The sequence below is a fragment of the Megalopta genalis genome, chromosome 7 (assembly GCF_051020955.1).
Source record: "Megalopta genalis isolate 19385.01 chromosome 7, iyMegGena1_principal, whole genome shotgun sequence".
Classification (NCBI taxonomy): Eukaryota; Metazoa; Arthropoda; class Insecta; order Hymenoptera; family Halictidae; genus Megalopta; species Megalopta genalis.
The window spans coordinates 6,910,926-6,934,382 of NC_135019.1; the positions used below are offsets into that span (position 1 = coordinate 6,910,926).

At 38.4% G+C, this 23,457-nt stretch overlaps 1 protein-coding gene across 3 annotated transcripts; it reads right to left on the reverse strand.

Moving 5' to 3' along the window:
- Window positions 1-1,496: 1,496 nt before the first annotated feature.
- Hdc (histidine decarboxylase) lies at window positions 1,497-23,254 on the reverse strand. 3 transcript variants are annotated; one of them, XM_076523691.1, is made up of 16 exons: window positions 23,075-23,254; window positions 18,072-18,104; window positions 13,457-13,743; window positions 11,512-11,769; window positions 10,916-11,059; window positions 9,703-9,769; window positions 9,010-9,172; window positions 7,817-7,887; window positions 7,683-7,702; window positions 7,463-7,561; window positions 6,455-6,675; window positions 5,288-5,397; window positions 4,254-4,424; window positions 4,097-4,173; window positions 2,155-2,269; window positions 1,497-1,985 (listed from the first exon to the last, which is right to left on the reverse strand). In XM_076523691.1, the coding sequence occupies exons 2-16, from the start codon at window positions 18,097-18,099 to the stop codon at window positions 1,651-1,653; spliced, it is 2,166 nt and encodes a 721-aa protein (XP_076379806.1). In that variant the 5' UTR covers window positions 18,100-18,104; window positions 23,075-23,254; the 3' UTR covers window positions 1,497-1,650. The 3 variants fall into 3 exon arrangements, with proteins under 3 accessions (XP_076379806.1, XP_033341540.2, XP_076379805.1); XM_033485649.2 differs by lacking the exon at window positions 23,075-23,254 and adding an exon at window positions 18,637-18,866; XM_076523690.1 differs by lacking the exons at window positions 18,072-18,104; window positions 23,075-23,254 and adding an exon at window positions 15,493-15,816.
- Window positions 23,255-23,457: the final 203 nt, after the last annotated feature.

Genomic DNA, 23,457 nt, shown 5'->3' on the forward strand with positions numbered 1-23,457 from the left:
ATTCGCAATAAAATTTATATGTCATTGATGTTGTCACGTTTCTTTCTGCTGCTCGCAGACGACCCGAACATTTTACTTCACTTTAAACCTGTTTGGACATTGATGTTTCTCTAATTGACGCTTAGATTGTCCACAAAAATGGACAATTTGCAGCTCGTTTTTATAATTGTTGAAAATCGGTAACTATAAAAACGAGTCGCAAGGCTCGAATTCGCAAAGCTCCTCTTCCCAAATTGTCTATTTTTGTGCACAACCTGAGCGTCGGTTAGGGAAACATTACTGTATCATTTATTCGAATTATTATCATTTATTATTAATTATTAGCATTATCATTTATTCGTTATACCGTTGTCGCATGCAGAGATTTAACTATCCTAACTGAAACGTTGTACGATGATCAAGAAATTGTCATTGGTCGTCGGAAGTTTGTCAGACCGTGTTCGATTTTACAAAGACTGCATTGTAATTTAACAAAGAACATAGTATCGTCTTTAGAAATTGCAATAAGGATGTCAGAAAGGAAACATTTATTCGAATAATTTGTTATACTGTTAACTACCCCAGCTGAAACGCCGTGCGACGATCAAGAAATTGTCATTGGCTATTCGAAGTTTGTCAGACCGTGTTCGATTTTACAAAGATTGCATTGTGATTTTACAAAGAATGCAGTATCGTCTCTAGAAACTGCAATAAGAATATCAGAAAAGAAACGTTTATTCGAATATTCGTTATACCGTTGTCGCATGCAGAGATTTAACTATCCTAACTGAAACGTTGTACGAAGATCAAGAAATTGTCATTGGCCATTCGAAGATTTCCAGACCTTGTACGATTTTACAAAGACTGCATTGTAATTTAACAAAGAACAAAGTATCGTCTCTAGAAACTGCAATAAGGATGTCAGAAAAGAAACGTTGCGTGACATTTGTTGTACCATTTTGCCAATGACTTCGCTTCCCATTAATTCTGTAATGGGAATAATTTCAATACATAAATCGATAAAAGCAAACGTTCGAACGACGGAAATCAAGATATTTCACGTTTCGAGAACGAATAAATAAAATCGGCGTTGAAAGCGCCGCGTAAGTTACGATCGCTGCGGATCTTTAGACAGATTTCGACGTTCGTAATTTACGCGACAGAAAGAAAACTCGGGTGCTGATTAACCTTTTAGGCACGACGCGCCACTATAGTGGCTTCCGCGGATGTCATCTCTCTGAACGACGCACCACTATAGCGGCTTACTCTAGTAGCTCACTCGGTCATCGTTTCAATCAAATAATCGTCTTCATATGCATTGTTTCACACTTCTTTTGTCTTCACATCGATTTACAACAGTCTTAACAATATACAGACAGAATATACGGAGACACTCTGTACAGTACACATCAGACTCTGCCGTCCAGAGAAACAGCCTCGCGCAGAATTCAGCCGTACCTAAAGGGTTAAAGCTAGATATCTCCGTGGACACGGGTACGTATATACGAACGAAGACGTTGCGAGAGTAACTTCAGATTTATTCTCAGCTGGTAGCAACAATTCATCGCGGGTGCTGCGAATCGTCACGCTTAATGCCGAACAACATTGAATCCGTGGAGCGGACGAGGGAACGCGATCGATCGCGATCTGTCGGAGTTAACGTAGCGTCGACTAATTGCCATCCTTCGCCGTACAGTGGCCACATTTTCTGCAGAAACCGGCGTCACCGTCGTTGCTCTTCGCCTCCTTCTCGATAGCGCTCCGTTGCTCCTGCGTATCGTAGGACCGATGGCAAATGGCGCCAATGGTTTCGCTCCTCGGCAGATTCGCCTCTGTCACCACCATGGACGCTAATTCGTTCGAGCAATCTTGTAGACCGATCCTGATGGAACCGTTCACGGCGCCGTAATTCGGCCGGGCTATACTGTTTTGCTTTCGCAGCCGTTTCTCCGGCGTCGCCGCCTCCGGCGAATTCTGTAGTGCGGCCGAGCTTTCGCCGGAAGCATCTGGTTCAAGTTGAAAATGATAAGCCTGCGTGAATCACCCGCGAACGGGGCTGCAATTTTTTACTCGGAACTTTTTACTCGTGTTTGTATGAACAGGTGTACTGGAAGTTAACAACACGTGAAGAAGAGATACGGGTAGATTATATTGATATTTAGTGATGGTGCTTGCCATTATTGGATCCGGTCGCGTCGGATCCTGTCTCGCTGGCACCGCAGGCGTCCTCGTCCTCTTTCAACGGTAGCTCGGAGGACATGTCGACGACCGGGCGACAGCAGGCGTATCCCTGGAACGTGGACAACGCGGTTTTTCTCACGCTCTCTGTCGAACATGTCGGCTCGTTAACACGTTGAATGCCACGGGGGTCACCGGTGACCGGCACTTAACTTGGCGGTTATCGGTGATCGGCGAACACCGGTGATCGGCGCGCCCAAATTGATAGAAATATATATATATATAATTTAAAACAAATGTCAATACCTAAAATTTTGTATTATTACCATCGTCGATTCGAACAGTGACCCCTGTCGCAATTAACATGTCAAACATGGTTGTACACTGTAACTTATCTGTTTCAGATAATATTTCAACATTATATGTATCACATAGAAGAAAATTCATCGTGGCGCCACGGACAATTTCTGTAAAACCGGCGTGGCATTCAACGTGTTAACACAAACGACATTAATTGCGGCGGAAACCGTAACTTCCTTTCGCGGACTTTCAAATTAAATTAGTAAAAATGATATGAAATGAAATGAAAGAAATCAAATCAAATCAAATTAAATTAAATTAAATTAAATTAAATCCCGATTAATTCTCGACTACTCTTCCCAGCTTTTAAAACATCATCGAATGATTTTTATCGCGAAATGTTACCTTCATTGTCTTGAGCGGAGCGAATTTAATTGCAAAGCAATCAACGGACCCGGTCATTTCATTTTCTCGAAATGAAAATAAAAAAGTGAGGAATTTAAGGAATTGTTTTCTTGCACTTTTGTTTCGACTGCGACAACAACATTAATAATAAAGAAATAATTCATAAAATAGCATGCAATAATAAGATTTTATTTGATGAAATCTGTACAAGAATTTGTTCTTAGCAGAGTTCTTTCCTTGGAAAGTTCATGATTAAGAGATTCTTTCTGGGTACATTTAACATTGTCGCGTAAGAGGGATGCTATTCTTCGGAAAAATCTTTCGTAACGTGTATTTTGTAGAAATGTCAATAATGATGTCTGTATGAACCAGACTCATTGTCAGAGCTGATCATTGCCACGTAATATCCAAGAAGTATTTCACGGTTATCTTAAATCATTATTTCAAGCACCTAAAAAATGAACCAACACGTCATTCAAACTAATATCCGAGATAATGTCATTTCGAAAGTGATCACAGGCATGGAAATACAGTAAATTCTCCCTAATTCGCGCTCAGATTACGCAGAAAAATGGACAATTTGGGAAGAGGAGATACGATTTTTCTAGCCCTGCGGCACTCGTTTTTATAGTTCTAGACAATCGGTATAATAGTTAACAATCGTGTCTCCTCTTACCAAATTGTCCATTTTTCTGCACAATTTGAGCATCGATTGGAAAGAATTTACTGCAATTATAAAATAAAGTAACACGTTATTTGTAGCAATATGTCCCAAATAATGTCATTTCGAAAGTGATCACAGGCATGGGAATACAGTAAATTCTCCCTAATTCGCGCTCAGATTGCGCAGAAAAATGGGCAATCTGGGAAGAGGAGTTACGATTTTTCTAGCCCTGCGGCTCTCGTTTTTATAGTTCTAGACAATCGGTATAATAGTTAACAATCGTGTCTCCTCTTACCGAATTGTCCATTTTTCTGCACAATCTGAGCATCGATTGGAAAGAATTTTATTAAAGAGAGAGAAGAAAGAAAGAATTTTAAGAAAGAAAGAAAAAATTTTATTAGAAAGAATTTTATAAGAAATTATAAAAAATAAAGTAACACGTTATTTGTAACAATATGTCCCAAATAATGTCATCTCGAATGTACACAGATCTGACAATCGTTGTCCCACATTTTTAGCGAAACAAAGAGACAATTCTATAACTATAAAAATAAGTTATGTTTGTGCTACCTGTACGAGGTCCATACGCGAGTCCAAAGAGAATTGCTTTCCCGACATGAGTATTCCTTTAATTCGTCGCCGCATAGCTGTAACGAAAAAGATATTTCATTCGAAACCTAAATTTACCATTTCGTTCTCTTTTTTTTCCTATTTCCAAATCATTTACCTGGACTGTCTCTAGCCTCGAGTCGGAACTGACCGAAAGCCTTCGTGCATTCCGCGAAAACGTCGGCCGTGTCGTAAATGGCGGCAAAACTGCCGTTCACTATCTTCGGCGACATCGGCGAATTGGCTAACAGCAAGCTCGAGCCGAAGTTTTCGTTCTTCTCACGAGTGTCTGAAAATTTGTCACGGCGTCTGTCAATCTCTGCCGATGTTGTCGCAGTCGCGACACGTGCGCGACGCTGATTTAATTACAATATAAATCATAAACCATAAATCATAAATACAATATAAATCATCAATCAAAGAACGACTATCATGACGAAGAAACGATATATAATAACTGGTAACTCGTCTTACCTGAGCTTTCTGCACTCCAAACATTTTTTGGAACATGCATATTTACGGAACAAACAAAAGGAAGACGTAAAACAATGCGATCAGAAAGAAAATTAATTGTTTGTTAGCGATCAGCACGAACTCGTTTTTGTACCGGCCGGAACAAAGAAACTTAAACGAATAAGAGGGAGAAATGAAAAATTTAAGTAATCAAGCAAACCTCGTATATTATAATCTCTTCCATAAATTGATGATACCATTCGATTCGATAAACTGCATTCTCAACAAAACACCAGCTATCTAGAATTTCAGTTAAGTGCCATGCTGCTAAACGATATAATGTCAACGTTTCTCCGAAGAGATTCGACACCATCGTAAAGAATACTTCAAACGGGCAATCTAACGAAGATAATGAAGATGCGCAGAGGCAAATTGTTTTTAACGAACATCGTTCGCCGCTAAAAATATTACTTTCGCTCGTTAAAGAACTAACGTAAAAATAGAAGGAAATAATACTTGGCTCGGTTTAAGAAGCTGAAACAGAATGTCAATTTTAATAACGGAGGACAAGCTCGCACCGCAGACTTTTTAATCGAGCAGCGTGTAAAGTCTGTGTGCGCAACGTTTGCAGCCGTAACTATCAAGACTCAATCGTATCAATGCGGTTCGACCGATCTACCGATTTTTAGTCTGCATTACCTGCGAGTGGAACTCTTGCTCTAACAGGAGAATTCGCGGTGTCCCCGATTATTTCGTTCGCCGTGTTGCGTATTTCTGCCCAGTCCCTCAATATGTCCTCGTTGGTCGTGCTAAACGCGATAACGTAACGTCAGATCTCCGAAAAAAAATTGCTGGCTATCAAATTTTCAGCAATATTTCTCAAATTCTACTGGGTTGACAGCTAAGTTCCTGCCGTTTTTTAAAATGTTTTTGGTATAATGTTTTAAATCATTCGAAAGAGGAAGCTTCGTTCTACCGGAATCTATGTTTTGTTTTATTCGTTCGAGTTAATTTATGTTAAATTTCAGATCATTAAAATGGAATGTCAAGTTGAGAAAAATCAGCATTCTTGTTGCTTTTAATCGAGGTTCTAAGGCCGCGAAAGCTGCTCGCGAAAGAATGCATTTTAAATCATTATGTTTTAAATCATTCGAAAGAGGAAGATTTGTTCTATCGGAATCTATATTTTGTTATTTTCGTTCGAATTAATTTATGTTAATTTTCAGATCATGGAAATGGAATGTCAAGTTGAGAAAAATCAGCATTCTTGTTGCTTTTAATCGAGGTTCTAAGGTCGTGAAAGCTGCTCGCGGGAGAATGCATTTCAAACCATTTTGTGTTTTAAATCATTCGAAAGAGGAAGATTTGTTCTATCGGAATCTATATTTTGTTTTATTCGTACGAGTTAATTTATGTTAAATTTCAGATCATTAAAATGGAATGTCAAGTTGAGGAAAATCAACATTCTTGTTGCTTTTAATCGAGGTTCTAAGACCGCGAAAACTGCTCGCGGGAGAATGCATTTCAAATCATTTTGTGTTTTAAATCATTCGAAAGGGGAAGCTTCGTTCTACCGGAATCTATGTTTTGTTTTTTTCGTTCGAGTTAATTTATGTTAATTTTCAGATCATTAAAATGGAACGTCAAATTGAGAAAAATCAACATTCTTGTTGCTTTTAATCGAGGTTCTAAGACCGCGAAAGCTGCTCGCGGGAGAATGCATTATTACTGATTAATTAGTTCTTAATTTTTATTGAAAAATAAACTTTCGAAAAATTGTAAAAAAACGGCGGAAACTTGGTTTTACCAACCCAATGTTTTAAAATTACAGTTTCAACGTTGCAATTCGTTGGTTGGCGAACTCACTTAGTGGAGGTGACGGTGAACCTGATCACGTATTTTCCGTGTAAAGCTGCCGGTACACAGTGCACACGTCCCCTCGTGTTCATTTTCTTCAGCAGCTTCTCCGTTAACGTATTTTCACCGCGAAGACGGAAGACCACCAAGCCCAGGTGCCGTGGCGCAGGAATTTCGAAGCGAGTGTCCGCTAAAACCAGTGCCTCGAACTTTTGTGCCAGCCTGACTCCCTACAATCAACATTTACAGTCATTATAGATTCACGTAATCTCGCGTTGATTACGAAATGACAGCAATCGATAAACAATTCGACGCGGAACAGCGTGTGCAGACGTTTAATTCTCGATCGAAAGCCGAAGCTGGGTCAATGTGACCCGTACCGGACACGTTAGCTACTTTGTGCTTTAGAACAAAATTAATGTATATTCGATCCGCACAGTTAAAGTTCGTAATATTAAATATTAATATAAATAGATTATATTATATTATCTTGAATTTATGAAGTTTATATTAATATTATATAATATTTATTATACAATATTTGATGACATGAATTTATGAAGTTTATATTAATATTATGTAATAAATATTAATAATATAATATTATATAATATTAATATAAACTTCATAAATTATATTAATATTATATTATTAATATTTATTATATAATATTAATATAAACTCTTCATAAATTATATTAATATTATGTTATTAATATTTATTATATAATATTAATATAAACTTCATAAATTCAAGACTGTTTGAACCATCGAACAGAAATACTAATTTATTAAATTAGGGGTCTCGCGTGTTAAAAATTCGTATTGGTTTTCTCGCGGTGAATTTCGAAAAATGTTCACTTTTTCAATAAGTTTCGTCGAAACGAGTGTTCGATACACCAACAGTTCCTTCGGAACAAGGAAATGATGTTGCAGTTTTTAAAAGCATTAGGAGCGTTGCAAGTGTTTACGGTGTCCGGTGTGCTTTTTAGGATAGAATGCATGATGTAATAGAAACCTCGCGAATATGTTTCTGAAGGCCGGTGATTCCGTAATTTCTAATGACGAACCAGAGTTTCAGGGCTCTAAACCTCTTCGACAACGGGATTTGCCAGTGCTAAAACAACGTTCAACAAAAGAAACGATTAATCGTGACCAGGAATACATGCGAGTACATCTAGGCTAATCATTTCGATATGCGTTCGACGAACGTGTCGCGAACATTATTGCTTAGTTACCATGTAATCGATAGCAAGCCCTGGAAGTAAATAAGACGGCGTTTTTTAATTGCACGTTACGCTCGACCGAACGGAAGAGGACGATTTAAAAAAAAAAAACGAACTGGGAGAAAAGTACCGGTGTGCTTTTTTACCTGAATTTTCATGCTTCAGGTACAACGGGTCCACGTTGAAAGTTCTGTGCAGCGCCTGGCTGCTTTTCACCCTAAAACAACCGTCGAAAGCATCGTTACCGAATTATGCGTCTTAATTATGCACGCCGATTAGAACCCCTTCTCTATAAATTACGCTTTCCTCCGATCCGATATTTTTTTACAGTCGACTTCACTGGAATCGAGACTCTTTCAATTCTGCAATTCGATCGAATTAATTATTTCCCGCGAACGTATGATGCAATTGGAATTCGAAACGAATAGATCCCTTGTAACAGTAATAATTATAAAAATATACATAATATGTATACAATATTAAAGATTGAATTATAATTATAATTATATTATAATTATTATTGAATAATTATTATTATTAATAATATTATTATTATATAATATATATAATATTATTATATTATTAATAATTATTATTGAATTATAATTATTATTAAATATTGAATATTTGAATAATATTCGGTATTTTTTACGGAGACAGAAATTAACGAGACGAGGTGTCCCCCTGACAGAAAACTTGTATCATTGCGTTTCACACAAGTTCTCTTGCAATTACAACGATCAAACGAACATTTCTCGACCGTTTCTCGCGTAAAACATTTTTTCGCATCGAACCCGCCGAAGAATTTCCAAACTCTTCCGATCCCTGGATAGAACGCGAGAGCAAGCCACGGACAGCGAAGTTTCGCAGCTCGAGCGCAAAGATTTTCTGATAATTGCCGACGATGAGAAAGAGATTTAACGGAATTAATCTTCCGTCCACGATGATCGAACAGCGTCGTTCTAGAATAGAAATTGCCCTCGAATTTCACCGCGGACGAGACATTGTCGAAAAGTCCGAATATGCCCGGGCTAAAACCGCAATCTGCCGATAATGAGCAATTTGTCGCGGGGGTAATAAAACCCGCTCGATGTATTCCCGGCGCCATCGGCTTTAAAAGGCCCCTTAAATATCAATCCGAAAGATTGTGAATTACTGTCGGGTCGGTCGAGAACGGTTCGACGGAAATTGCGGGAAGAATGAAAAAACCGATTCTGCATCCGCCGGGCGACCTACAAACCGTCAGAAATGCGGCGACGTTCGCGGCCACCTTTTCGCCGCACGGGCGAAATTATTTGTTGCCGGCCGAAATTCTTTATTATTCGTTAGAGGAACTCACCACATCGCGGTGCAGTCGAAGTGCACCAGCAGCCATTTGCTAGGATTAAATGCTATCGAATCGGCGTACTCGATTCCTTGGAGCCAGCCGCGGAATTCGGGGCAGACGAATGCGCTGCCTGCATACGCTGCGTCCACGTGCAGCCAGAGTCCGTTCTCGGCACCTATTCGACGCAGGAAATCCATTAAACGATCGTCGATTCGTCGCGGTGTCGTGAAATTCGATGATTAGCTCTTATGTATTGATGCGAATATTGATAAAAAAAACGAGGGCAGCGCAATTCCATAAAATTTGCAGAAATCGTTAACGAGTCGTTGTTGCAACGTGGAGGTTATTTCAAATTAATTGAAAATAATTTTATGTTTTACTTTAATATAAAATTTGTTGAACTGTCCTGAATCAAACACTCGCAATATTTATAATATAATAATATATATATTTATAATATATATATTATAATTATAAATATATATATATAATAATAATTATTATTATATATTATAATTATAAATATATATATAATAATAATTATTATTATATATTATAATTATAAATATATATATTTATATACATTTATAATAATATCTACAGTAAAATGTATTTTCTCCGTGCAAAAGTAAAAGTAATTGTTAATCAATTTATCAATTATAATTGACGTTAATTACTGATCATTAATAATAATTATGTACTCACACACTCGGCCAACTTCGCTGAGGTTGTCGAAAGCACACGCACCCGTCGTGCCCAAAGTAGCGCAAACCTTCGCGAAGAAACAAAGCACGGTTGAACAAATTCGCTAAAACGTTCTAAACGTCGAAATGTTTTTTATCGTACCGATGACATTTGCACAGAATTGATTTACTCTTATTTAGAATTGTTCGAGTCGAGGAAACGAATTTCAAAATCGAATGTGATCGGCGACTTCGTTTATTTAGTTCCGTCGATCCATCGTTGATTGAGACGGGAATCGGTTCGTACGCGTGTACTCGAGGCAAATACCTTGCTTTCGGGGATGTTAGCTTCTTAAGGGTACTACTTTGCTTTGGAAAATGGGGGTTGCGCCCACAGGGACCAACTAGCGTAAAGACAATCCGCCTTGCTACGTCATGTCCGTCTTCTTTTCTATCGTAAGTACTAACAATTCCGGTAGGGTTAATTGGATGGTCGGTATCACTATAATGCGGCACCGATCGTTGGCTTAATGACACTAATTGGAAACGGTCAAACACACCCTTCACGCTCCTCTGGCATTTTGTTAAATCTACGGTGCTTCTAGACTGCACGTTTTCTTGGAAAGAAAGTTGAACATCGAAAATGCGACCAGGAAACAAATCATAAAATAACGTTGATTACTTGCATGCATTTATAACAGTTATTAATACTTTATAGTAATTATAAGTACTTTATAATAATTATTAATACTCTGTAATAATTATTAATACTTTATAGTAATTATAAATACTTTGTAATAATTATTAATACTTTATAGCAATTATAAATACTTTGTAATAATTATTACTACTTTATAGCAATTATCAATGCTTTATAATAATTATTAATACTTCATAGTAATTATCAATGCTTTATAATAATTATTAATACTCTGTAATAATTATTAATACTTTATAGTAATTATCAATGCTTTATAATAATTATTAATACTCTGTAATAATTATTAATACTTCATAGTAATTATTAATGCTTTATAATAATTATTAATGCTCTGTAATAATTATTAATACTTTGTAATAATTATATATACTTTATAGTAATTATTAATACTTTGTAATAATTATTAATACTTTATAATAATTCTAAATACTCTATAATAATTATTAATACTTTGTAATAATTATAAATACTCTATAGTAATTCTAAATACTCTATAATAATTATTAATACTCACGAAAAATGGGATCAGACCCTCGGATCTGTCACGTGTTACCGCATCGAGCAACGTTTCACCCCTCATGCTAAGTTGATCGTCGGATTCGATGTATCTCATTCGCACCAAACCTATCAGACCAGCCTTTTCAACGCTGGAATGAGCCTATAATGGAATCGAATTGAAAAAGCAATCGAAACGAACAGATAATTGATACAATTAATTGTAACAGCGTCGAGATTTTCAATAAAAATCATGACCATTTTTTAAAAATATTTTTCTTTTAAATTTCATTTAATATAGCAATAAAACTTGTGTTAACATTTTTTAAATATGTCCAAGCTCTTCGACTAAAATATGTTGACTTTTCAGCGCAGTTATGTTCGAGATTACAGCAAGAATTATTTTACTGCCACGACGGACGGCTGGCAAAGAATTAATTACCATAAAAGGATACCGCGAGAGGAGTCCAGAAAGGAAGACTGTACCAACGACTTCGAGTGTCCTATTTTTTCTTTTTTTTAATAGCACGTTCACGGGATGGACGACAGGGAATAATATATCCAGAGAAGAATTCTACGATCATTGGGCTTTCATTAAGTAATGAAAACACGTACTTGGTCGGAGCAGTAGGCGACGAGACATGAATTGATTTCGGCTGCTAAACGGGCCGGCTCGTTTTCATGAACGTCTCTAATGGCTCGGGTTCTTGCTGCGAGTAAGCAAACGAGAGTGGCTTCCGACGCGGTGGTTTGTATCACGCCACCGCCGCCGGATCCTCCTGGACGATGCAAGAATTCCTCTGGCAGGCCGATCATTTTGCCCAGCCAGTTCATTACGATGGTCTCCAGTTCCGTGCACGCGGGACTCGAGGCCTTTTAAAATATACGCACCGAATTTCGAGGTTTAGCGTCGTGAAAACTCATTTCAAAACGGTGCTAAAGCAATGCGACGAATAGTATTCTATCTGTCGTTTGTTTTGAATATAATATTTTTATGATTGTCTAAAATGATCAATAATTTGGAATCGTGTGCAACAATTCATAGCTGCAGGCTATTTGAAGTGCATACAATTAATGTTATGGTTTAAGATAGAAAGAAACCATTTCAAAGAAAGCTATTCTTTCTGTCGTTTATTTTGAAAATCATTTTTATGATCGTCTAAGGTGACCAATAATTTGGAATCGTATACAACAATTTAAATTTGCAAGATGTTCTTGCAAATTTGCAGGATTTTAAGGTTTTATATTTGAAGAGCACGTTTCGAACGGTGGAAAGTAAAAAGGCTATTCTTTCTGTAGTGTATTTTTAAAATCATTTTTATGATTGTCTATAGTAACCAATAATTTAGAATGGTGTATAACAATTTTAAATTGCAGGCTATTTGATATTGATATTGTGGTTTGAGATTGAAAGAAACCATTTCACAAACAGTTCTAAAATAAGAAAATTATTCTATCTGTCATTTATCTTGAAAATCATTCTTATGATTGTCTAAAGTGGCCAATAATTTGGAATCGTATGCAACAATTTAAAATTGCAAGATATTCGAAGTGCATAGATCGGATTTTAAGGTTTTCTATTGAAAGAGCACGTTTCAAACGGTGGAAAGTAAAATAGCTATACTATCCGTCATTTATTTTTAAAATCATTTTTATGATTGTCTACAGTAACCAATAATTTAGAATGGTGTATAACAATTTTAAATTGCAGGCTATTTGATATTGATATTGTGGTTTGAGATTGAAAGAAACCATTTCACAAACAGTTCTAAAATAAGAAAATTATTCTATCTGTCATTTATCTTGAAAATCATTTTTATGATTGTCTAAAGTAACCAATAATTTGGAATCGAGAGCAACAATTTAAAATTGCAAGCTGTTCAAAGTGCATAGATCGAATTTCAAGATTTTATATTAAAAGAGCACATCTCAAACGGTGAAAAGTAAAAAACCTGTCCTTTCAGTCATTTATTTTTAAAATCATTTTAGGCTCGTCCAATCTGCCCGACAATTTGAAACCATTTACACGAACGTCAGCATTCTTGATGAAGAACTAAAGTTCTTACTCTCCGGAGACACTTGTTGAGAACAGTGATGTATATTAAAGTCAGAGGACAAAACACCGAATGTGAACGCGGCAGCTTGTAACTCGAGTAAGTTTCCAGATGCCCCTGCTTACAATATTTATTACCGATTTCCGCTGTATCATTTACAATATACAAGCTATAACTTTTATAATTTGATTTCTGTTTCAAATCTACAAAGTCGTTATTTAACACGGCAATTATAACAGAAACGAGCCGATAAAATACAGAGCAGTGACGCTGCAGAAGGAATTCGATCGTTTTCGATTACATTAATTAAACGTTATAACTCGTTAAAATTATTCAAGTCAAAAAATAATATATCTATGCAGTTGTCGTTTCTTACAACAAATGCACAGAACTTTTATTTCGCATAAAGATCTGCAGTCTAGTCGCCACCGTAAACGTGTCTCGAGTTTAATTTGCGAGTATTATTTAAATCGGCATTAATTCATAAGCAACAAAGACGTTCTCACCCAGGTAAATCCAAGACAGTTGATCGCGTCGGCCAGCATGTCGGCCAGCAGGCTGGCAGGCGAATTCAAAGCGGGAAAGTAAGCGTGCATGTGCGGACTTTGCCAGTGAGTCACTCCAGGCATTATGCACTTTTCGATGTCGGCGAAAATGTCTTCCCAGGGCTCGCCGTTCACCGGCGCCGACGACGGCAGCATGTTCCTCAGGTAACCCGGGGAAACGGCTGGATAAACGCGTCGGGATCGGATGTTCTCCAGGTAGTCGGCGATGTAGTCCACCATTTCTTTTCCTGAATCGATTAGAAACTCATTTTACGACTGATTTCGCAAGCATCGAATGCTTGTAATCGTGGCAAACGGGATTATCATCCTAATTTGACGATGCTCTAGTAATACACAATGGTGTGTATAATAATTAACAATATAATATAGTAATATAATATAATATAATATAATATAATATAATATAATATAATATAATATAATATAATATAATATAATATAATATAATATAATATAATATAATATAATATAATATAATATAATATAATAATATATAATAATATAATATAATAATATACAGGGTGTCCCAAAAATATCTCGCAATCCGACAGTGGTGGATTCCTGAGGTCATTTGAAGCAACTTTTTCCTTTACAAAAATTTTCTCCGAGGCACCGTTAACGAGTTATTAACAAAAAACAGTGACCAATGTGAGGCGAGCTCAGCTGGCGCGAAGCGACCGAGCCAATCAGCGGAATTGGTATTCGACCGCCCGACCGCTGACGCCGTTGGCTCGGCCGCCTCGCGCCAGTTCAGCTGGGATTCGACCGCTCGACCGCTGGCGCTGTTGGCTCGGCCGCCTAGCGCCAGCTGAGCTCGCCTCTCATTGGTCACTGTTTTTCGTTAATAACTCGTTAACGGTGCCTCGGAGAAAATTTTTGTAAAGGAAGAAACTGCTTCAAATGATCTGAGGAACCCACCCTGTATAATAATATAATATAACATAATAATACATAATAATATAATAATTAATTAATTACTAATAACAATGGCGTTATCCGACACTAAATCCTAAAGAAGCAAATATTTTCGTCGATCAGTCTCTAAAGACCAATTTGAAATAAAAGCGTTCTTAGCAACGCTGCGCTTTGTGCTTCGCAAATAGGTCGTGATAAAGTTAAATTCGTAACAAAGTGATCAATTTTTACGAGAACTATGCGGCGTCGAGTAAACAAGAACGAACGTACACGATTTAATATTGCAGGAAAACGTGTCGGAGACGTTCGTCCCTGTTAACTCTGCGCTCAATGGTTTTCGAAAAATCGATCGTTTTATTGCTCGCGCGGAACGAATAATTAAACGATCACACCGCGGGAGAAAATCAAAGCTATCGAGCGACGTGTCAGACGGGACTGTCGGGCAATTATTATGCGGGAAACTTCAATCGAAATTAAAACCGCGCGGACTTGCGGACCGATCCGATAGATAAACCGTCGTCGATTCGTGTATCGAATTGGCAGAAACAACGGCTGTTGACCGACGTCCTGCACAGGGACAATTATTCGACTCCGATGGAGAACGTAAAACCTGTTATCTCGGGTGCTCTTGATTCGTCGGTCTTAAATACTTCGAATGGAACCGCGATCACGAGCAATTGTCCCGTCCCGATCGTTTCGGACGCGACAATGAAATTCGATTCGCGCGATTTAAAACTGCGTTCGAAGACGCGGCGAACGGCTGTTTCGCGCGAACACAAAGATCATTTACCGAGAAAATTGACGACGGAGACGGACTTCGAAGAGGTTTAAATTCGGTCGGGCTGCCTGTTCTCGCGACGGTTGTCTCACGAAAGCCCTGCGAAAGACAAAGTCGACGGGCCTCGTGTCCCGCGCGAAATTGGATTTAAGGAAAAGGGAGAAAGAATCACGGCCGGGCGTCGTTTCGCCTAGGATTCGAATAGATTTCGATCCTAAAGACGGAATCTAGCGCGCGTCGTATTGGAAACGGTATCGAATCCATAAAACTCCCATAGACTTACTCCCGGTTCGGTGATCCCTCTTTATTGGCGCCATTTTAACGCCCCTGGAACGATCCCCGCGTACCAACTCCGCTGAAAGATTACAACGTTCGCAAACGTTTACAGGAATCGTAAACATCTGTGGTAATGCTAGACGGAACGCCCGACGATGCCGACGAGACTTTACGGGCATCCGTCTCATTTTGTTTCTCCGTTGCCCGTTGCAAACCGGCGCTGCCGATTGACACAGTTTTACGGAACGTTCGGCGATTTTCGCTCAACAATTGCTGCCCTTTCTGCTCGTCAACTTTACCGTCTGTTGCCTGGCTTCCTGTCGCGGCGCATTTTCAGTCGGTGAATTTGAGAAGGGAAGATAATAATAATAATAATAATAATAATAATAATAATAATAATAATAATCTTCGCTTAAGAAAGATGAAGATCATCCCTCTCGTTGGAGAACGATCGCAGTAAATTCTCCCTAATTCGCGCTCAGTGCACAAAAATGGACAATTTGGGAAGAGAAGATTATTCGAGACTTGAGGCTTGTTTTTGTAAATTGTTTGCCATTCTGTAACTATGAAATCGAGCTGCAAGGTTCGAATATATATAGGGTGTCCCAGGTTTTAATGTTCAAACTAGTTAGTGTATTCTATGGCACAAAGTAAGAAAAAAATGTTATGTAAACATAATAAATAATATATTAATAATAATATATAATCATAATAAATTCAGAATAGGAATAGTAATCAACTTGCTGTTACTGCGAACATTGGCTTGAATAGATCAGCACATGCCGTGTGTTTATGTAAGCTGTGTTTATTAGTACATTTCGAAATGTATTAATAACCGTTGATGACAATACATGATTGACATCGATCGAAGATTTTTTTTTATTTTTTATTTTCTTTTCAGTTGGTTACTATTCCTATTCTGAATTTTTGTTATAACTTCTTAATAAAGCTCCATATGACCTATGCTTACATAACATTTTTTTCTTACTTTGTGCCATAGAATATACTGACAAAGTTTGAACATTAAAACCTGGGACACCCTGTATAAGTATATTCGCTTCCCAAATTGTTCATTTTTTCGTACAATTAGGGAGAATTTACTGTACTTCGCGATTCGAATTAGAAATTATTGTAAATAATTACGCAAGCACAATTACGTTTACATTCAAGGTTGTAGTGGTTTAATGACAATGCGTCAACATTACGTAATTTTATAAAATATTTCTATTTACAGGAATGTGACTCCTTTTCCCAAATTGTCCATTTTTTCGTACAATCTGAGCGTCAATTAGGGAGAATTTACTGTACCAGATGATTCGAATAGGAAATTATTATAAATAATTATGCAAGCACAATTACGTTTACATTCGAGCCTGCAGTGGTTTAATGACAATGTGTGAACACTATGTGATTTGATAAAATACTTCTATTTACAGTAAATTCTCCCTAATTCACCCTCAGATTGTGCACAAAAATGGACAATTTGGGAAGAGGAGATACGATTACTCGAGCCTTGCGGGTCATTTTTATAATTGTTGCCATTTTCTAACCATAAAAACGAGCCGCGAGGCTCGAATAATCGTTTTTTCGTCAATTAGGGAGAATTTATTGTACATCGACCATATTTGTTTGCAAACGAGATTATAATATTTCACGTGCTCGGTGCCTTGCAAACGACAGGTGTGCATTAACACTAGATTAACGGAACACAAAAAAACAGCTGTTTTATATTAGTTTATAAAAGTAATAAGTAATGCTTTTTACAAGTAAAAGTAATAAGACGTTTATTCTGATTTTTGACAAGTCTTATTGTAACATTTGCCGTAAGTAACATATAAATTGAATGAATAACTCATAAATGTATCTCTACGATATGAATAATCGTAAATTAAAAATTTAGTGACCCGTCATTTTTTACGAGTTTCGTAAATCTAGTTTTAACGCTAAACTTACCGAGCTCTAAAAGCGACGAACAATAATTGCCTCGCAAGAATTACAAGATAGAATTTATTGATATTTTTCGCAATTTTTATAATAGCGTGTGCCCGGATAAAGAAATATATTCAACAATTTATAACGGAAGCAGCGTTACGACTTCGATAATTATAAAATAAAAAATGTGAAACCGGTCGTTTGACCAGCGGAGGAGGAGGGATTAGTATTAAAATGAAATCATTCTCCAAAAGACGTGTTTTAAAAAATAAAATTACTGCATGGCAACGGTGTGCACAGATTCTCAACGATTTCAAACGAAAAAGGTAGCGCGACGTTGTCTCATAAAACCGATAAATGAGCCGTTTATTTTGAAAGTGGCATAAGTCACTTTACCGTAATAAAAACTGGTAATTTTTTAATGTTTATACGAAATTATTTATACCGAGAAAAATATCTCAGTATCCTGAGATAACAAATACAATTAAATCTTCTCGAAAGTTAGCATCCATATTTTTAAACGTGTTAAAACGCAAACCCTTGAATATATCGACATAAAAACAAAGTGACTTATGCCACTTTCAAAATAAACGGCTCAAATGTTGCGACAACGATGACTAAGGAATGTAAGTAAGAATATAAGATTTCGCTTACCATGCTTTCGATACTCCTCTAGATTCATATTATCTGCAACGATACAACGTACACATTACATAATTATTCCAGCACCAAGGATGTTGCGGTAAGCCTAATTTGGACACGCGGAGAGTCTCTGAACGAGACGATCTCCTCGAAGAAATCGACGATGCTAAAATCTCAGTCCGCATCCGTTTTCATTCTCGTCTTAACCATAACCGTAACCTTTAACCATAACATCGTAACAAATAAAATTTAACTATAACAGCAATCACTGTCGCAGAAATCATTTTTCATTTCATTCGATCCCGTCCCGTCAGACTTCGTCAGCGTCGTCCCGTTCAGAGATTCCAAATGGCCGCAGGATCACGATGCCGACAAGATTCTACGAATATTCGACGAAATTCGAGGAGCGAAAAATTAAGCGAACGGCTCACTCGCGCCAAAACCAACACTCGATATCGCCTTAGCAGAAGCGCGCAACGATCGCGAGATCGGTACGCGTCGAGGGAACGCGTATCGCGCGCGGTCTCTCGCGAGCACGATCGATCGATCGCCGCGTTAAAAGATCGGCGCCCCTCACCGGCGGCTCTCACAACAACCAGATTTCGAAATTTCGATGGCACCGTATCAGGCGCATGTGGCGACGATTAATTGACCTCGCCGGCGGAAGTTGCAGCTCGCGGTAAGGAAGGCAGGAGTCGCGGAAGTTTCGAGTCGTGGCGACGACGACGACGACGCGACGCAACGCGACGCGATTTCAGCGCGACGACTGAGGGGGACACGCTCCGGCCGGCTGCATGCGTGTTGACCTAGCACCGAACTTCCATGCTAGGACGGCCGCTCGCCAATGATTTGTACGGATTCATCATCGATCGTTCGTCACATGGGCCCCAGAGCTTATTAGGCTAGTGTCACAAGGCTCGCCGCGGCCTAGAACTAGATCGAACGCGTTCGACTGCGGGATTTGACCTTTCTTTCTAGCCTGAGAACTCGTCACTTCGACGATGCGACCGCCGATTCAGCATCACGGAAATCGTGAAACATTCGAAGCAGTTGGTGAAACGAGAGTTAGTTAGGTCCGGATGCAGCGACTACTTTCTCGATACAGTAATGTCTCCCTAGTTGACGAACAAATTGTGCAGAAAATTTGTTGATCGAAGCTCAAACAATCGTATCTCCGCTTCCCAAATTATCCATTTTCGCGTTCACAAGTCGAGGTACAATCGGGTAGAGAATTTACTGTAGTTTGCAAATACAGTAAATAATAATATATATAATAATATATAATATAATATATAATATAATAAATATATATAATATATAATATATAATATAATATAATAATAATAATATATAATAATATATAATAAAGTCTCCCTAATTGACGTTCAGAGTTTGCATAAAAATGGACGATTTGGGAAGAGGAGATACGATTATTCGAGTGTTGCGCCTCGTTTTTATAGTTGTTGAGAATCAGTAATTATAAAAAACGAGGCGCAAGACTCAAATTATTCGCATCTCCTCTTTTCAAATTGACTATTTCTGTGGACAATCCGAGCGTCAATTAGAGAGACATTACTGTACTCAATTTTCGGCCCGGAACGCGTGAAATCCGCGGTTCGCGGGTAATTATCCTGCTTCCTCGATTTAATCAATCGTATCGAAGAGTCGCCGATGAACAGGAATTGTTGTATCTCCTCTTCTCAAATTGTCCAGTTTTATGCAAACTCTGAACGTCGATTAGAGAGACTTTACTGTAGTTTGCAAATACAGTAAATTCTCTATCCGACTGTCTCTCAGCTTGTAAACGAAAATGGACAATTTGGGAAGAGGAGACACGAGCCGCGAAGCAAAAAATAATCGAATCTTAATCTACCAAAATTGTCCATCTTTTTACAAACTGAGAGATAATTGCAGAGAATTGAAATAAGATGTCATTAACTCTCGAACTACCGAGAAGTTTATCTAAAAATTTTACAAAACGTATACAATTTTTAAAGAAAAATCAGTGACCAGTCATTGTGAACGATCTCGTTTTTGAGAAAATTATTCGTTTTATAATAGCCGTTTTTCACGGTAGCGTACTATCCTTGTTCGATCTTAATTTAAAACATTTTTACGCATGTTAAAAAATTGCTGTCACTCGTATGTGACAGTCAGTGTGTTAAACAATCAATGAAACGTCGTGATTTCTCTCTGTCGACAGCGAAAAATCACGAGATAATGGTTGGAAACGGCAACAGATTTGATTGTTTGATTAACTAGGATTCGCGAAGTAATATAGCGAAGGTTTAACAATAGCGAACAATATTAAGAATTCAAAGTAATCGTTTCAACGAACATACTTTCGCTAGTTTTCTGCAACTCCGAGTGACTCCAAGTTTTCCCACAAAGCATTGAAAAACGTGTACAATGTTAAAATGAACTCGAAGTTGCACCGGAGATGACGGTGATAATATCAGAAAATGCATTGCAAACAGAAAGTTCGACCGAGATTTTCGTTATGTTACAAATTTTAGAACCGTATCTCTCGCAACGAACGTCATTGCATAAACAATTCGAACCGAAGCCGACAGTTCGACGTTTCGTGGAAATTACTTTGTGCCCGATCGTTCGGATCGTATCTTTCTCAACACGCGTTATATCTAAACGACGGGACACGCTGTTAAATTTTTACGTGTCTCCGTGTTTCGCCCACGGTCGAAGTTGTACCGGAATTGAACGGAGAACTGAATCCCGTATCGCGTTGCAGGAACGCGAATCCTGTGAGCGAACGTCTGGAATTACAGTAAACAGGGAGTGACTTCTTCCGAGGTATTAATCCTGTTTTCGGAAACAGAGAACCTCACTCGCGGATATCACCGAGCTTCTGCCTTACGTTGGAACGGATCGAAAACTTAAACGATGGGACTGACCCGCGGAATTAGCGTTTCGGTGCGCTCGCGTCCGGCAACGCGTGCAATCCGAGCAAACGTATGAACAACATCGTTGAAACGCTGCTTACAAAAATTAGTGGAAAGGAATTAACGCTGTATAAATTCTAAACGCTATATAGATTCTAAAAAACAGTGCAATTAACGATGATTGGAAAATTATGTTCGATGATTCTTAACTGATTACGCAACCGGGAAACGAATGGTTTTGCACGCGATAGCGAATAAACAATTATCTGCGAACACAGCGATTGAAATCAAAAATTATTGAATAATAACATAATAACATAATAACAGTTTACATGAAAATACCGCGAAGAACGAATAATATTGAAAAAAGACGTCGCGAGTAGCATTTACTTAAAAAACGAGATCGTTTAAAATCACTGGTCTCTGAATTTTCCTTTAAAATTGTCGATATTATAAAATGTTCCAAATCGAAATTTTTAGTCAAACCTCTCGGTGATTCGAGTATTAATTATGGCATCCGCTACGGGAGTAGCATTTACTTAAAAAACGAGATCGTTTAAAATCACTGGTCTCTGAATTTTCCTTTAAAATTGTCGATATTATAAAATGTTTCAAATCGAAATTTTTTACACAAACTTCTCGGTGATTCGAGTGTTAATTATGGCATCAGCTACGGGAGTAGCATTTACTTAAAAAAACGAGATCGTTTAAAATCACTGGTCTCTGAATTTTCCTTTAAAATTGTCGATATTATAAAATGTTTCAAATCGAAATATTTTAGTCGAACTTCTCGGTGATTCGAGTATTAATTATGGCATCCGCTACGGGAGTAGCATTTACTTAAAAAACGAGATCGTTTAAAATCACTGGTCTCTGAATTTTCCCTTAAAATTGTCGATATTATAAAATGTTTCAAATCGAAATATTTTAGTCGAACTTCTCGGTGATTCGAGTGTTAATTACGGCATCGGCTACGGGAGATCGTATAATTGATTCTGTACCAAGTTTGTGTAACTTTATCGGCGAATCCTTGTTATCACCGGTTTCTTTATAATTGCTATCAGCTCGCAGCTGTGCTCTGAGTTTCGCATAGCGCTTAAAAATCGTGTACGTAATTAATAAAGTTCGGCATTTAAATCGGCACGCTCCTAAAATTCTTTAGCGCGCTCGTTGCTTTTTCGTGCTCGAATTCTCGCGACACAATCGCGACGCGATGATGCTCGGCCGTTTTGAAAAGGATCAACGGACAGAGAGAGAAAGAGAAAGAGAGAGAGAGAGAGAGAGAGAGAGAACGATCAAGACGTTATCAAGCGGCGATTACACACGCGAAAATAAAAGATCCCGGGGGCCCGCGCGGGGTGTAAAATGGAAAATCGAACATCGACAGTCGCGAGGATCTCCAGCTTAAGCTAGAATGACGCTCGACGATATTAAAAGCTCGTCCTTCCACCGTTTCCGTTTCCGACTTTTGTAATTTCCCGTAGCTTTCAGTATCCGTGCGCGATTCGAAGGATTTATCAGCGATGCCTGCTGCTTAGGTGTGACGCGAATCACTGGCGCCCGATTCGCCGATTCGCGATTTCACCGGGAAATGCTACGCGGAATCGAAATCGCGGCCACTTTCGCGCATCCTACTCTTGTCTACGCGCGAATCGCTCGTCGAAAAACGCTCGATTATTATCGACTCGTCCGGATGGTACGCCTTTCGTCTCGCGTTCGACGAAATTCTAAAACGCTCGCGGCACTCGCGACGACTTCACGAATAAAAAATGATCGCGTAATTCGATCGAGAGCTTCGAACTCCGCGTTCCAGCGATTTTCTAAATTTTCCACGCGAGCGAGAGATTAACACTGAAAACTCGAATTTTTTTTTACTGACCCATTTCGGTTTCTCTTCATTCTGATACTTTTATCCGGCGCTTCGACCAGCTACGATCGCGTCTTCGAGAACGTTTCGGGCTAAAAAATGGCGACGACGCTGATTTCGGCCGTTCGTTCGATCGTCGATTGGGAATGAAACTGTGCGAGAACCCGCACGGCTCGTTGAAAATGCGCGGAATCACGATGTCTGTGTCTTGTTCCGATGTCGAAACGAGACGTTCGCGCGAAACTGACCTTCTCGATTGTTTTAAGATCCCACGGCGCAGCAGATTCCTTTTCGACGGAGGAGGTTCGTTCGCGTGCGATTAACTTTTGCGGGCGGTGTCGTGCGGCGTGATCACTTCTCGAACAAGGAACGGAGATGAATTTCAGAACTGGGAAAACAGATATATTCACGGTTGAGGAGGATCGGTGGAATGCAAGTCGTTCAACAAGTGGCCGCTTTTATATAGAGACGCGGTAAGTACTAGCTGCTTTGGCGCAAGCGTGGTCCAAGACCAAGATGGAAAGAGGAACAATTTCCAATGACTAAGCTCCGCGATCTTAAGGGACTGCCGATGGACGATCTTGCGTTTCCACGCGCAATCCCGATTCATTTTGTTGAATGCATACCGCGC